General features: G+C 35.0%; 1 protein-coding gene across 1 annotated transcript in view; it reads left to right on the forward strand.

Moving 5' to 3' along the window:
- Window positions 1-15,345, forward strand: part of ATP9B (ATPase phospholipid transporting 9B (putative)) — a 157,970-nt gene that overhangs the window by 58,597 nt on the left and 84,028 nt on the right. Inside the window, exons 8-9 of the mRNA XM_050308489.1 lie at window positions 5,124-5,218; window positions 12,684-12,764. Coding sequence (XP_050164446.1) covers window positions 5,124-5,218; window positions 12,684-12,764 — 176 coding nt within the window. The remainder of the gene's footprint in view (window positions 1-5,123; window positions 5,219-12,683; window positions 12,765-15,345) is intronic.

Genomic DNA, 15,345 nt, shown 5'->3' on the forward strand with positions numbered 1-15,345 from the left:
TGATTGTAAAGGTTCTTTGGAAGGTATTTATTGGAATGTGCTTGTGAAATCTAAAAATGGAAGTAATTTTTAAAAATAATTTTGCTTGTAAAATGCTGATTAAATAGGTGCAGTTGAAGACAAGATCTGCTGTAAGTGCTCAAAGCAAGGGCAGAAAAAGTGAAGGACAGAAGCATGGAACTCTTCTGATAACATGTCATTCACTTTGTAATTTTTTAATGCTAATCAGACTAAGTTATTCCTTGGTGGTCTTTTTCTCCTGAATTGAGAATCCTCTCTCTTCCATCTCATCTTATGACTTAGGACTTCTTTCTCAGACCCTTCTTCCAGGCCAGGAGCTGGGAAATGAAAGTTATGTTCTGGATACATGACAAGTGGGATAGTTTAGTTTGTTATGGCAAGAAAGCCATCTAAATTTCTCGTGTTCTTATGCAAATATTCAATCTTAGTGTAATACAGATAATTTTAATGGTTTTGTTTTGTTTATTATAGCTTTCCATTAAAATCAGGTCATGCAATTGTATATAGACTAGATTATTTCCCATTTGCAAAGTATTTGCTCTTTTTCTGTCAATGCTGGTATTTTGGGTATCTTAAGTATTTTGGATGTCTTGTGTTAACTGCACTTTCTTTGCTTGAAAACTTGTAGAACTAGAAACTACTTGTTAAACAGGCTGAATATTAAGCTGACTGTTTTAAGGAGAAATTGTCCATATTTCTGCTTAACAGAAACAATATTTCCAAGTAAAATAGGAATAAATAATTTAATTAATACACAGCAATTTTTCGTTTCTGAGTGACTTGCTTAAAAAAGCCTAGAAGTTAAAATGTGTTTATGAAAACAAGTAACATCCCAAGTAATAGCTTATTTTCAGAAGCCTATATTAAAAACTAATTAATACTTAGAAGTATGTATATAAAAATAGAATTTAAGTGCTTTGTGTAAGCACAAGTTTATGTACACTACTATAATTTCAGGAATTAAAGATATCCACACATAAAGAAATTAACATATAAAATATGGTAAGCAAGTCTGGTAGTATAAAAAAATACTAGATTTGGCTCTTGGCTAATGATGCACAGTATTAATTAGGAGAAAGCTTATAATATAATTGAATTTTACTTGATTAAGAAACTTCCTTTTCTCATTTGGAGGGGAATTTTTTTCCTCTTCCTATTTTTCCCCCCTCTCTCATTCCTCTTAAGCTTGAGATGAAAATAAAACCAGCATTTTCCAAGAACAATCTGTGTTTAGTTTGACAATTTTTGTTCAGGGCCCTTTTCTTTGGGATTTCTAGGGATAGGTAGGTCACTGATGCATATGTGCATGTACACCATTCCCAGAAGCATTTGTTGTGTACTTGTCCTTCAGGTATGTTCTGATTGAAGCCTTAAGACCAGCACACACTGAGTAAGTAGAATTCTTCCTGTATTGAGCACCGTGCCTTTGTTTGATAAATGTAGGCCAGGCATGTCATGGCCCTAAATTAGTGCTTTTATAGATGAGCTTTTGTACCTCTGTGTCAAAACACCATAAAAGCTATTGAAATGAACATTATTTTTCTTAAGTATTGTATTAACACACAAAAAAACTTTAAAAAAATTTTCTTTTTTAATCCATAGTATCTCAAATAAACATATGTAAGAAGTGTGTAAATAATTGGCAATATATCCTTATACTTTGAAGTTAAGTAGTTACTTCAGGTTCTCTAAATTATTTTAATCCTTTGTATTCGAGTGCTGTTTTGCCAGAGCAATCCTAGGGTAAATTTTGGACAGGACTCAAATAATTGAGCTTTTGGTAAATCACTAAAACAGAATTTAGTCCCAGGACTTTGCTAAGCATTCAGGTTTCTCAATTTCATCTGAAGTAGTTTTAAAAATCAGTTTAGTTGCACTTGGGCAGCACCTTGTGCATGGACTTGCTCTACATTGATTTATGCCTGTCTTCAACTGATTAGGCTAAATGAATAGTATATACATAGTTTAAATGTACTCATGAAGTTTGCGCCACTTTTGATAAATGATTAAGCTGTTTAAGCCCAGTATAATTTCCTTTAATCAACCCTTAAATTCTATTTCGTATAATTCCAAAATTTTCACTAGAATGACAGAAATAAGTCAGACATTCACAATGTTCAACTTTGTCCGTTAATTTTGAATGACTGTGTATTGTTATGGGAAATGACCATCCAGGTATCCTCACTGTATAAAGTAAAAGGCTTAAATTTATGCATTCTGCTTTATATGTGGCCTTTTAAAGATTTCTTATGTTCAGTGTAGAACTTCTTTTTTCATTTTCCTTTTTCTTTCTTTTTTTTTTTTTTTTTTAATAACAGCTATGCTTAGGTTGGTAACTAGGTGAAGTACTTAATGACATTTCTTTAAAGCACAGAACTTTAAAATAAATTCATTATTTGTGCACTGTAAAATAATTATCAGGTTCAAGAGTTATCACTGAATTCAGCAGGAACAGCAATTCCTGATATGTATAGATGGGGTTTTTTAACCTGGCAAGCCATATTCAATTTAGAAATACAAGAAATTTTTGACACTGACCTAAACTATTCTGCTGGAGTATGTAACACAGTTGCTTACTACTATTTTGTGTGGTTTTTTGTTTTTAATTTTGTGACTGGAGGAGGAGGGTGCAATGGTTCTAAGAATTTTAAAGTGGAGCAATTAAAATAGTTATTTTTTCAGAATAGTTTGATTTTTTTAGAAGTTTTATGTACTGTTAATTAAAATACCTCTCAAAGGTAAAGTACTGTGACTTCCACACAATATACAGTGGAGAATATTTAGTTTTATCCAAGTCCACACATTTGGTAGGGGTGAAGAGTTAATTTTTTTTTCCAGTTGCATATTTAATCTTTCATGTTTATAGCTTACTTAAACCAGGTTTAAAATCAGTACCTTACAGAATAATTAAAGTTACTTAGTCAAATATGCTGCAGTATTTGAGATAGAGAAGATGACTGTATTGTTTGAGTTTTGCTTTTGTGATCACTATTGAAAGCTGATTTGGCACAAAGCAGTCTCTTTTTCTGGATAAAAGGGAAACAGGCTATGAGATAAGTTATTGATGAAATTAACTGCTGAAGTGGAGAGGAAATGCAACTGACCAATAGATGTCATAGTGTGAGCTCTATTAAATGAATATATGTGCAGTCAACCATTCACAGGAGCCACACTGGTCTTGAACTGCATTGATCTATAGTATAATTCTAAATGAAATTGATGGAAGAGAACAACCATTGACAGGAAGGGTAAAGAGAACCATGAGATGCCTTGTACAGGAAAAGCATGATGGAGAGTAGGCTTATCTATGCTATTGCCAGAAAGTGTGGTGAAACCATGGTATTTCTAGTTATTCCTAGGTACTTCATGCTTCATTATAATGCAGAGCATGTCACTAGACTCTCCAAAAAGTGCTTTATTTGTATTTCAGTTTTAGAAGAAAATCCATAAAGAATCCTGTCAAGAATTTAAAACCAACCTTTCAAGAACTTGAGACACATCTTTGCAGCTTGCATCTCTGAGCTTTTGGTGAAATTTAGCTGTGATAATGTGTTCTGAGATCTGTCTATGTTAACATTAAAGATTTGTTTACTTACTATGCACTTAACATAAATATAGCTGTTACATGAAAGCTTGTAAGCTTCTTGGTTGTGCAGAAATGCTGCCTTCCAGTCAGAAAAAATTTTAGGTGGCTTGTCTCTCAACCATGTCCTTCAGACCACTAGCTCATTGAACTGCCTAATTTGGAAGCCACGGTGAATAAAACATTGGGGTCTGTTAGATTTTTCTTACACCAAGGCCCACATGTCCTTTCAAAGAATCTCTCTTAATTTGTGTTCACTGGTAGCTACTGTTTCTTGATGTATTGCCTTGGCATGTTCTAGCAGACTGTCTTCTTGTCTGTAATAAGACTCAAACCTGGATAAACTCCTTTGCAGTGTTTTCTTCCATTTAATTGCTACCACATCACTTCTAAGGGTGAAACTACTTCGTTAGTTTTTATCGGATCGGTTGAAATATAGAAGGAATTATAAGTATATATGCATGTATGTCTATACACGTTTGTTAAAATCTACAAATAACTGGAAAAATCAATTATTTTCACACCCATAGCACCAGTAACAATAGTGTATACAGTTGTTAGGCTGTAGTGTAATGGGAATTGTAATTATTACTTCACAAGTATTTAAGTCTTCTCTAGTGAAGCAATTGTGAAGAATACTGCTGAAGTTTTACCACCTTTTTTTAAAGGCTTCAATCTTGATGGAATTGTAGTTAATTGTGACTTTTAAAATAGATTTACCATGTTCCTGTGCAGTCTTTTTTGAATCTTACTTTAGTGACCTGTGTAATACTCCAGATTTGATGATATCTGTCACACTAATTACTGGTGTGGGGGGAGGTTTTGCAGTGGTCTCAGTTTTCTGTTTCTTGAATACTGGTCTTCTGTGTGTACAGAACACTGATTCTCTTCAGCATGTATCAGTCTGTATCTTGAGATTCTCTCATATCTTAAATACTTTGCATGTGTTGACAGGTTTCCTTAGTCTTGGATCCTTGAAAGATGATTTAAAATTACTTCTTTTAAGTATAATACAGTGGGACACAAGTTGCTTTGAATGCTATCCTTGTTAAGGATTTATTTTAAAAAATAGTTTTTTCAGAGAAGCTGGGAGACTATAAGCAGTGAAAGTTTGTGATGTCATACCAGCAAGGGGAACAAAATCACAGGCATCAGTTCATTATTCTGTTGTGTTGGAATTGTACGAGTGACGGAATCCATAAAGAAATTAAACCTTTTTCAGCTTCAATTGAATTTGTATCTCTTGCTGATAATATTTGGAAACCTGTAAAGTAGCATTTCCCTCAGTTCATAAACAGGCATATTGTTGCTTTTATCAGAAAAATGGTGCAGTTTTGTGACATCTGGAGCATTCCTGGAAGAAAGCACACAGACACTCCAAAGTATTAATCCTTTTATATGTAGCACATTTATTTTAAAATGGTTGTAAATTGTGTTACTTTCACTCTTGTAAATGTTTTAACCCAAACTGAATTTTTGAAATCAAAATAATAGTTTGATGTCTTTTTATAACTTCAAGGTTCATGTTTCATTCGAACTGACCAGCTGGATGGAGAAACAGACTGGAAACTGAAGGTTGCTGTCAGTTGCACACAAAGATTGCCAGCTTTGGGGGTAAGCATTATATCTATTTACTTTTAAATTATCTTCTATGTGTGCACATGTATCTGTTATCTAAGAGATTATTACAGTTACTGTAAATATTGGAAAATGCCTGTTACTACAGTCTTAATTTTTGTAATAAATAAGACACAGATATTCCACTGGATGCTGAATGAGAAGTTGGTTATGCAAATATACTTGGGTTTGCATTGAAAAGAAACTGAGTCAGAATTGGATTTTTATCTTTCAACTTTGTGGGTCTCATTTTGGTCTCCACTGAGATCCGCATTCCACAGAAGCATATCACAGTTACAGTGTTTTCAAGCAAGTGTTATACTGCCAGTGCAAGTCATTCTTGCCTCAGGAACCGTTGCTTTAATGAGTAACTTGTGAGCTTGGGAAACAGCAGTCTACTCCTGGAAGGTGAAGGGATTTTTGTTGCCAAGATGCTCTCTGGTCTGACAAGGTGCTGACTAGGTGCAATGTGCAAGTTCTTGCAAAGAGGGCTCTCTGAAGAGTTGCCTGAATGTATTTTTTGAATGCATGTATGTGTTGTGTCATGGATAAATCTTAAAATTATAAAAAAGGGAATGAGTGTGCGTATATATACACATTCAAAATAGACACCTACCTACATGTAAAATTATATAAATGTCTCTTAACAAGAAGCTGAATTGTGTCCCTTATACTGGGGAAACTTGCTGTTTTACAGGAGATTTGTCTTGGTGTTAAGAGACTTCCTCTGAAAACATAGTCAAGTCACAAGCTTGTGGAAATTTATCATTACAGAATTTCTAGTGTTTTGACACTAAATCTTTTAGGTGTTTTATTAAAAGCAAATGTACCTTGAAAGGGCTGTTTATATGTCATCTCAATAGAAGTGTTAGATTATGTGCCAGATCTTAGCAGGACTTCTGCAATTACACTTGCAGAATTAGAGTTGCTGCCACACTCAAATTTAGCAAAAAGGGAGAGGATTTATTTTCTGTGTTCATATTCTCTGGCTACTGGCTTCACATGTAGTATTTTAGAGTGGAAAATAAATCAGAAGTGGTTGAAGTTGGGGAGTCTTCATTGGAATGGTAGGACATATAGCCTCATCTTCTTCAGAAGTGAAAGTTTGCTATAGGTGGTGGTTGTTTTGGGCATGTTAGGGAAGAGAAATGCAAGATATCACCATCTTGGAAACAGTATACAGGGGTTAATTGTACAATATAGTAATAATTTCTTCCTTAGTTGTGTCCACTTGTGGCTACTAAACTGCCTCTAACTGATCTGTGCTTCTTGCAAGAGCTTTGTACTCTCCCTCTTGAGCTGTAGGTGACAATCTGAGTTGAGTCATCAGATGTGGTTAATCAGGAGCTGCTTATACTTAACACGCCTTTCCTGGCTACCAACAGCAAATGGAATCCACCAAGCAGTTGATGTACCTCTGCCCTTTCTCACACCACTCAGTTACTGATACTTAACCACGCTAGACAAGGCTTTGTCTGCATTAAGCTGGCATTTCATCTTGAAGTAACTGACACCGGCTGTAATACGTCCTACCAGCTTGTCTAAACTACCTCTAAATTTTGATACTGCATGGTTTGTTCAAACCACTGACACTTAGTAGTTCTTTATTGAGATAATTTTAAATGTTTGCTTCTCAGCAAGTCTTAGAAATTAATATGAAGCTCTAAGCAAGCTGTGGATATCAAACTAACGAAAAATAGCATTATGGAATTATTTTCTCATAAGCCTAGTTTTTGTGCATTATAATAGAGTCATAATCTATATTTGTATGTGAGCCCTTCATGTAGTTATATATTTTTTAAAAAATTGAAATGCAGTGTCCAGAATTATTTCTTTATAGTTACAGTAAAAATAATGGTTTGGAAAAAAGAACAAAAATAGACTGCATTATTTAAACATGCAGGGATAGTGTTTGAAACTTTACACTCAACTTATCTAGGAAAGGGATGCTTAAAATATGTAGTTGAAGTTTTCTCAGCAAAAATATTCAAACTGTCACATGCAGTGGAAAAAAAAAAAGGCAAGCAACTTGGTTAGAAGTAAAGATCATTTGAGAAATGCATTTCTTCTTTGTTGCTGAAAACTGCTGTTAATAAAACTGGAAAATGGGGCAAGTTGTCTAGAAGATCTTAAGTGGAAAATGCCGGTTGCTTTGTAAAACATCCCTGTACTTTGTTTCTGACTTGGGAAAAAAGCAAATTTACAGTGATTACCTCGCTAATCTGTACAGTGTGTAATAGGGGCATAGGTTTTTTGATAGGCTTAAGGTTACTTTTGCAGAAACTTTTGGTTGGAAGCAGTCTGGCACAGGGCTGAGAGCTTTGTGTTGCTGTTTGGGATCAGCATTGGATTCCTTTTCTGTACAAAATGTCAGGCAGGTCAGGCAGTGACCATTCCTACTGCTAAAGGAAGCTGCCAGGACAGGATCATCCTGTCCCACTGTGTGTGCCACGTGCAGCACAAGTGCCTGGTGTTTGCCACCGGCACAGCCGGCGTGGTGTAGGTGAGGCACTCATGGGCACTCCTGCCGTGTCCCACTCTGAGTGTGGTACATCCAGCCCCTACAGACCACGGGATGCGAGCTGACACCCAGGTGGGAATTCACTGTGGAAGTTCAGGATGGCAACAGCGATGGCCCAGTCCCCAAGGTTAACTCCTGGTGGGTTTATGGTGAGCCAGCAGCTGGCTGCTTCTCCTAGGGAGAACCCGTGCTGACCAGTGGAGTGGGATGCAGTCCCTGGGGCTCTGCCCTTGCTGCACCTGGGCTGCCATTCTGGAATGTTGCTGGATGCATCACACCATTCCAGCCAGCCTTCTGCCTGCAGTAACAGCTGGGCTTTTTCTGACCTCCAGGGACTTATCACACATAAGAGCTGTCACAGTGTCTTCTCCATGCGCTTGTGACGTGTTTTCAAAGCTGAGACTTACAGTTCATATTTACATATGGAAATGTATTTTTAGTAATTAAAAAATATAACTTACACAAATTGAGCATAAAATAGACTATAAACAATTTGATTGTGTGTTTGACAGAATATACTCTGTAATTGTCCATCATTTGGATTTCTTCTGTTATCAGATGTAAAAACATGGAATCATTAGGGTTGGAGAAGACCTTTAAGGTCATCAGGTCTAACCCTTAACCCAACATTGCCATCCATGTTCACCACTAAACTACAAATGTCACATCCATGTGCCTTTTGAACACTTCCAAAGATGGTGATACCAACCACTTCCCTAGGCAGCCTGTTCCAATGCCTGACCACCCTTATGAAAACACTTTTCGTAATATTCAGTGTAAATCTCCCCTTGTGCAACTTGGGGCCATTTTCTCTGCTCCTGTCACTTGTTACCTGGGAGAAGAGACTGACCCCCACCCTGCTACAACCTCCTTTCAGGCAGGAGAGTGAATATCTTTCGCTGGCACAAGCTGTCAGCCGTGTCAACAGAGCATTGCTGTAACCCTACCCACTGTGACACCCAGAATAAACAAACTGCAGACCTTCAGAGGTTTTCTTAAAGAACAGATGACACCACCAAGACGATCGTTACAGATTTTGTTGTCTTTCTAAAGCACTTAATGTGATCAGAGAATTAAAATTTCAGCAAGTCATTTAATGATGGCTGTGCAACAAATATTGTAACACCTAGATTAAGTTTCTTGCAATTTCATAGTTATAGTTTGGACAGTTCTGGTGATACACGAGTTCTGAGGCATTCTTCTCTAGCTTGTGTGATCAACAATATTTATTAACAGCAATGAGGTCACTGTAATTTTCAATAAATGGTGACTTGCTGATTTATATCAGAAGATCCATACAGCAGTAAACAATACCATTTACATTTAATTAGTTTTATTGAACCAAAGGCAATTTTATTTGTAATGAACTACATGTTATGATTAAGAATGTATTTTAATGATCTTTAAGTAAGGTGAACAAATGTTGCCCTTGACCTAATAGAGGAGATTTTTCTGTGTTATTGATAAGTTTATGGTGATATTTTAAATGTTGAAATGCAAAAGAAAACATTTTCATTATTGTACCATAATCAAGTAATTTTCTGACTTTCAGTGTAGAAGGATGAAATGTATTCCTTTGCATTAGTATTTCAATTGAGATAATTAAATGCATATCAATTTTTTAAGAAAAATCTCACTACTGTTGTATTGTTAGAATAATTGTTATTACTTAAGATTCAAATCTTTCATATAGTTTCTTTAATCTGGAATTGTTACAGTTCCCACTCAAATGTGTTTTTATCCTTGAGTAAGAAAATAACTGAGGTCACTTGCCCTTATTGTATTCTAAAACCCAACGTAATTTTAGATGTAGAATATTGTTTCCATTGAAGGTATCAGTAGAACTGTTTAGCTTCTGAGAACCAGCAGTTCAGTGCTTAAAGTATGAAAATAGTTCTTTACTGAATCTGAGTTTCACAAAGATCAAGTACCTCATTAGTTAAATCATTAATAAACAGTCATTTAAAAAGTAATAAAAATTATTTTAATGAAAGTAATTTTAAAACAATAAAATCAAATCCTTTATTTAAGATTATTTCCCTTCTCCCTGCTTTTATATAGGGGAATGCAATGATATAATCTAACCAGATAAATTCTTCTTGCCTAGTGAGCAGAAATTATATTTACATGTACTGTTGTGTACAAATCTCTGTCTCCTTGTTAAATTTACTCTTATGATTTATTTCAAGACACTGAGATAATGCACAGCATCTACTACTGGAAAAGCAGCATTTGGTGAAGGAACATCTTTGTATTATTATAGCAAACTTCACTGTTTTTGACTGTAGTTCATATGTAATTTGTCTTCTGTAACTGTATCATTCTTTGGACTTTTCTTTCTTTGTGTTATAAAACTTCAACTACTATATTTTTACTCGTCTAAGAACAATGTCCATTCGGAGGACACAGCACTGGGCTACAGAAAAAAAAGTCTTTGACTCTTCTTTACCACAATAATGAAAATAATTACTTCAGAAGTCTACTAAGCATATGTAATATGCTTTTATGTCTTTCTGCTACTCGTGAATGAAATACCAATGCACTACCACCCTAGCTTTCTCTCAGAGCATAGGTTTTTCTTATGTTTTTTAGTTTTAGGAAAAAAACATGCGCTTTTGGAATACTCTGCCAGTTGTACTTTATGGCATTCCAGAGTAATGCCAATAATGACTAAGGACTGTGAAGATTTCAGTTTTTCAGAAAGATAAGTAACTTTATTTTGGAGTTGAAATTATAAAAAGAAAGAAAGGAAAACATGAAAGGTTAGGGGTTAAATCAGAAATAGAAAAGGGGAACTAAAACATAAAAAGACACCAAAGAAATATGGTGCATAGAAATTTTTATGTTTGAAATGTAACAAAGGAGAACATCACAGTAGAAGAAAATCAAAATATTAGAATCCAGGAAAATATATTACTGTACAAATGCCAATAAACTTAAAAAGGTGGATATTTCTGCTTTCTTTTATTCTGATGTTGCTTCCCACTAAGGTGTTCTTTGAAAAGAGAGAAGTTGACGCATTTCACTAGCAGTTTTTATTGTGTATATGAGTATGTGTGTGGTATTAGTTTTCTTCTGTGCTATCCACTGCTGAGAGACTCTTTATTTTTCTTTGCGTAATAAAGCACATAATAGCCTGGATTAGCTAGATTGTAGGTGATAACAGATTGGAAAGAAGTGAATGATGAAGATATAGGACACCACATGTGTATTAGTTTCATATGAATTATTTCTTGTGAACCCGTTGAAAGTGGGTTGGAAGAACAAGGATTCAGTGAATGAACTTCGTGTGAAAGACTACAATAAATGGCCAGTGGCTAAAGATAAAGATAATTTATGAGATTTAATGTTCAGATTTGATTCATATTTTTAAAAGCATATGAAATATGAAGTGCATGTGTTTTGCAGGCTATGAAATGAGAGCTTTCTTGCCTGCAAAACATAAAAATAAATGCAAATTCAGTATTTATAGAGCTACACATTTTTAAACTAAAGTCAAACGTATTTGATAAATGTACATTAGATTTTAAGAAAGCATTCATTTTGATAAGGAAAAGCAGAAAAATAATGAAACTCATCAATCTACACGTTTTATTGGAGAAACTAAAGGATATCAACGTGTCAGGCTCTAAGACATTAATATAGGTGGACAACTGCACCTATGGTTAATCTTTGTAGTGTTCAACTTGTGAAATATTGAAATGAAGTTATATTTTCTTAAATTTGAAATTGTGGACAAAAAGGAATAGCATCCTTTTAAAAGTAGCTACATTTGAGCCAATGTATTGTTGTATGTCCATGAAAGAAACCCAGAGATGGTATCTCATTAGCCTTTAGCAAGATTCATCTAGTAATGAAAGATGGAGAAAACCCAAACAGGTGCTACATACAATGAGAAGGTGCATTTTATCAGACGTTAGTGTTCTTAGGTCAGCTGGGACTTGGTATCAAGCACCTGCTCCTCTCCACAGTAGAAGTTGGATTGCTGTGGATCCATGCATGAGGGGTCAACTCCTGTTGACATCTCTTAGCTTCTGTTGCTCCTGACCATCTAAAAAGCAGCAAAAATTTTGCTTTTGTGATGGAAAGAAAGTCCTTTGTATCAGGGTTTTAGTCTGTGGTATTCTTTCTCTAGGAAGTGGATGTTTTAGAACAACTACCCAACAAAATAATTGGTTCAGAATTTTAGAGTGAACCTCCCTGGGCCTCTAAGGACAGCTTTTAAGATATAACAATGATCAGATTTTTTTTTCCTTCTTTTGTTTATACCAAACTGCCATCTATTTATAGACCCTGCTACTGTGGTATCTGAAGAGTCTTCTATTGTTCTTAGTGGCACCACCTATACTAGACCAAATTTTATCAGACTAGTGTTAGTGTATCCCTGATTTTAAACTCTTAAGTAATCCTGTTAATGTAGCCAGGCTTTTCTGAAGCTGGTGGGGTTTTCCCTTGGGTTTTTCACAGAAGTGCTTGAGCATTTAAGAGAATTTGAATCAATCTCATTTTTTCCTCTTGTATTCAGCTGGCTTTATCCTTTCTGGAAAAGTATTTTTTTTCCAGTTTAATTAAAAAAACAAATGAAAAAAACCCCACTTTATTTTTGAAAGAACAAATATAACTAATATATTTTAAGATTACACTATTATTAATTATAACAGGGCTATTAAGAGAAAATGAATTGCATAAAACGCCTAGCTCATGTTATAAATGTAAAAAAGTTTAGTGTTTGAACTCTCAACACATTTAGGATATCACCTTGGATCTGGTTCCTCTATAGCAAGATGTACTGAAAGAAACAGCATGTTTCTCAGTTGGGTAAAAATTGCGTGAACTTTGTTTGAGATGGGGTAATGAGGATCTGGAATTTTTGCCGGTTCTTCAAAATATGTGGTTAAATTTAAGTTTAAATAATAGTAAGTACTTTAATCTGTTTTACAGGATCTCTTTTCAATCAATGCTTATGTTTACGCTCAGAAGCCACAACTGGATATCCACAGTTTTGAGGGCACCTTCACACGGGTAAGTAGTGTATGTAAGTACAGTTCTACTTCGCTCTTTCATTTCTCAATGTAAGTGAAACCTACACTTAGTGTCAACAGTTGTATCAGATCTTTCCTTGACTTTACTGAAGTATTTTTGTCCATGTTTCTGCCATGGCTATACTTCATGTAAAAGTTCTTCTTTTAAACACGTATTGCAGAAAGCTAATACAAAAAGAATATCTGAAAAAAAGCAGAATTTGAGAGTTGAATATTTGTTGGTTGGCATCACCATAATCTTTTTACGTGAAACCTTTTGAAGGCAGTATAGTTTGTTTCCAGGCATCTGATGTATTGTTCACATATGTCAAAAACTGACAAGTTGAACATTATCAGTAGCCTGATACAGTGCAATTGCTAGTTAGTGTGCAATGAAAATGTGCCTTGCTTAACAGCATTTCTGTTCAAGGGAAAGGTAGTACTTCCAAAGTTTGGTTTTCTCAAAAAGTAAAATAAAACTAAAAGCTAGTTATGGGGGCTTTATTGAATCTCTTCTCCAGAAATAATTATATTCAAAACTGAATATGAAAATGACAATGTAGTAGTATCTGTGACTTTCTCTTATTTTCAAAAGATAGCCTGCTAAAGTTGACCCTTTAAAGCAGGGTGTCCTAATAGGGAGTAATTCTTTTTTTAAAATCAATTTACAGTTTTGTAGCATCATGTCAGCAGCTATAGTGATAGTTCTGTTTATCTTATCCAAACTCAGTGGGTTAGACTCCTTTCTCTTCATAGTTTGTTTCTAAAATAATTTGAGAGAATTAACTGCGGTGGAGGTAAAGAGAAGGGTTTTTTACCCGTGACTCAAATTGGTAATAGATTTTATTCTGTAATTGGACTTCCAGTTCACAATTCTAAATACACTGATGAATGAGATATTGCAGTTGCTGGCTCTCAAAGACCAATTTGTACCAGTTACATAGTTCATGCTGCCTGCAAAGTAAATGTCATTTGTCCATACCTTCTAAAGCAGTAAGCAACAGTGTTTACTTCAGCCTTGTATTGACCAATTGTCCAAATGAACCTTCTATTAACAGCTGTAAATTCATGTTATTCCTGTCCCAGTGACTAAGTGTATACTTTCCTAAATATAAATTGAACTCTTCAGAGCCTTTTAACAACTCAGGTACATGTAATTTGAGACATTGAGAAATCATCACTAAACAGTTGCTCCCTGTTGTGGGTCCTATTTGTACATGTAATAAGAGCTGTATGATTCAAACATCCTGATATATGTAAATAATGGGGATGAATTTTATGCTTTCAGGTTTGCATATATATTTTTTTGGATGCTTCAGTAGGAAGGACAGTTTAAGCTGAACTTGAGTCTGCAATGATCTGAGGGCATTTGGTTCACAGTGAATCATAATAAATACTTCTAAAAGGTTTTTTTTTGTAATGGTGGACCTTTTGCAAAATGTTGTTTTAGGACACTTGATTTATCTTTCTACTTTTGCTGTGAGCCCTTGCTTCTTGCAATAAATCAGTTCTTGCATCTAATTTCTATTTTATGTAAAAGTAAAAAAAATTAGTGTGCTTAGTGATGCTAATGCATACATTTTTTCTACTTAAGCATTGATGTTCAAAGAATTCTCGCAAGGCTAGGTTGACAGGGTAATAGCACATTGATTTTTCTTTTTCTTTTTTCCCCCATTATGAAGACAGAGTACTAACAATGTAAAAGACAAAGTTAGATAATTTCGAAAAGTGCGTGACCATAAAACAAACCAGAAACGTAGATGCACAGCTCTGGAGTTTTTATGAGCGAGCAAATTCTCTCAAGTACTTCTCTGCGAGAAATACGGCCACAAAAAACCTGAGGGCTGACAGTAGATACCTTTTGCAGTACACCTGCATAACCGTGTCAGGAGTCATAAAAGCTCTGCTGTACTCTGTTGATGTCTCCTAGCTTCACATGAAGTTGTTTTCTGTTGTTCTGTGTGGATTTTAGTGTGTGCATGAAAGTAAGTGTGTGTCCTTGCATGAACATGTCTGGCCTTTAAATAACAGCATAAATTTATTTCTCTCTTCCTCTTACCTCTTCTGGACAACGTATCAAAAAACAATTATGAGCTAAATCAGTGTTTTTTGAAAACTTGTGAAGTTGGTTTTTTTTGCGCTGAAGGCATCATCCATGTCTTGGCTGAGGTTATTTTTAAATAATCATCATAATAACATTAGCTTCCGTCTGATGTTCCTCTGTAGGCTTGATACATTAGGAAGCTGTTTTATCAGTGCTGAAAAAGCATGATGAAAGCATGTCTGTAGAAAAGCAGTAAAAGGTAGCCATACTTCTTAGCCAAGCTTTTACCACTTGGAGCCTGAAGAGTACTCTAGAGTACTTACATCAGCGTGTACTGGCATGGCGAGTATTATTTAACCTTTTCTTACTGCTCCTGTGTAGAGACATAGAAATTTTGTCTTCTGCTTTTAACCTGGTTTTTGTTTAAATTTGGGTTCTTCTTTCACCATTCCCTTAAGAATATTTTTTAATTTCTCCTATATTGCAGCTCTGAGCTGTCACCTCAGTCTCTTCCTTTGCTTTGAAATGTCTTATTTCT

The sequence above is a fragment of the Myiozetetes cayanensis genome, unplaced genomic scaffold (assembly GCF_022539395.1).
Source record: "Myiozetetes cayanensis isolate MyiCay16 unplaced genomic scaffold, myiCay2020 scf1, whole genome shotgun sequence".
Taxonomy (NCBI): Eukaryota; Metazoa; Chordata; class Aves; order Passeriformes; family Tyrannidae; genus Myiozetetes; species Myiozetetes cayanensis.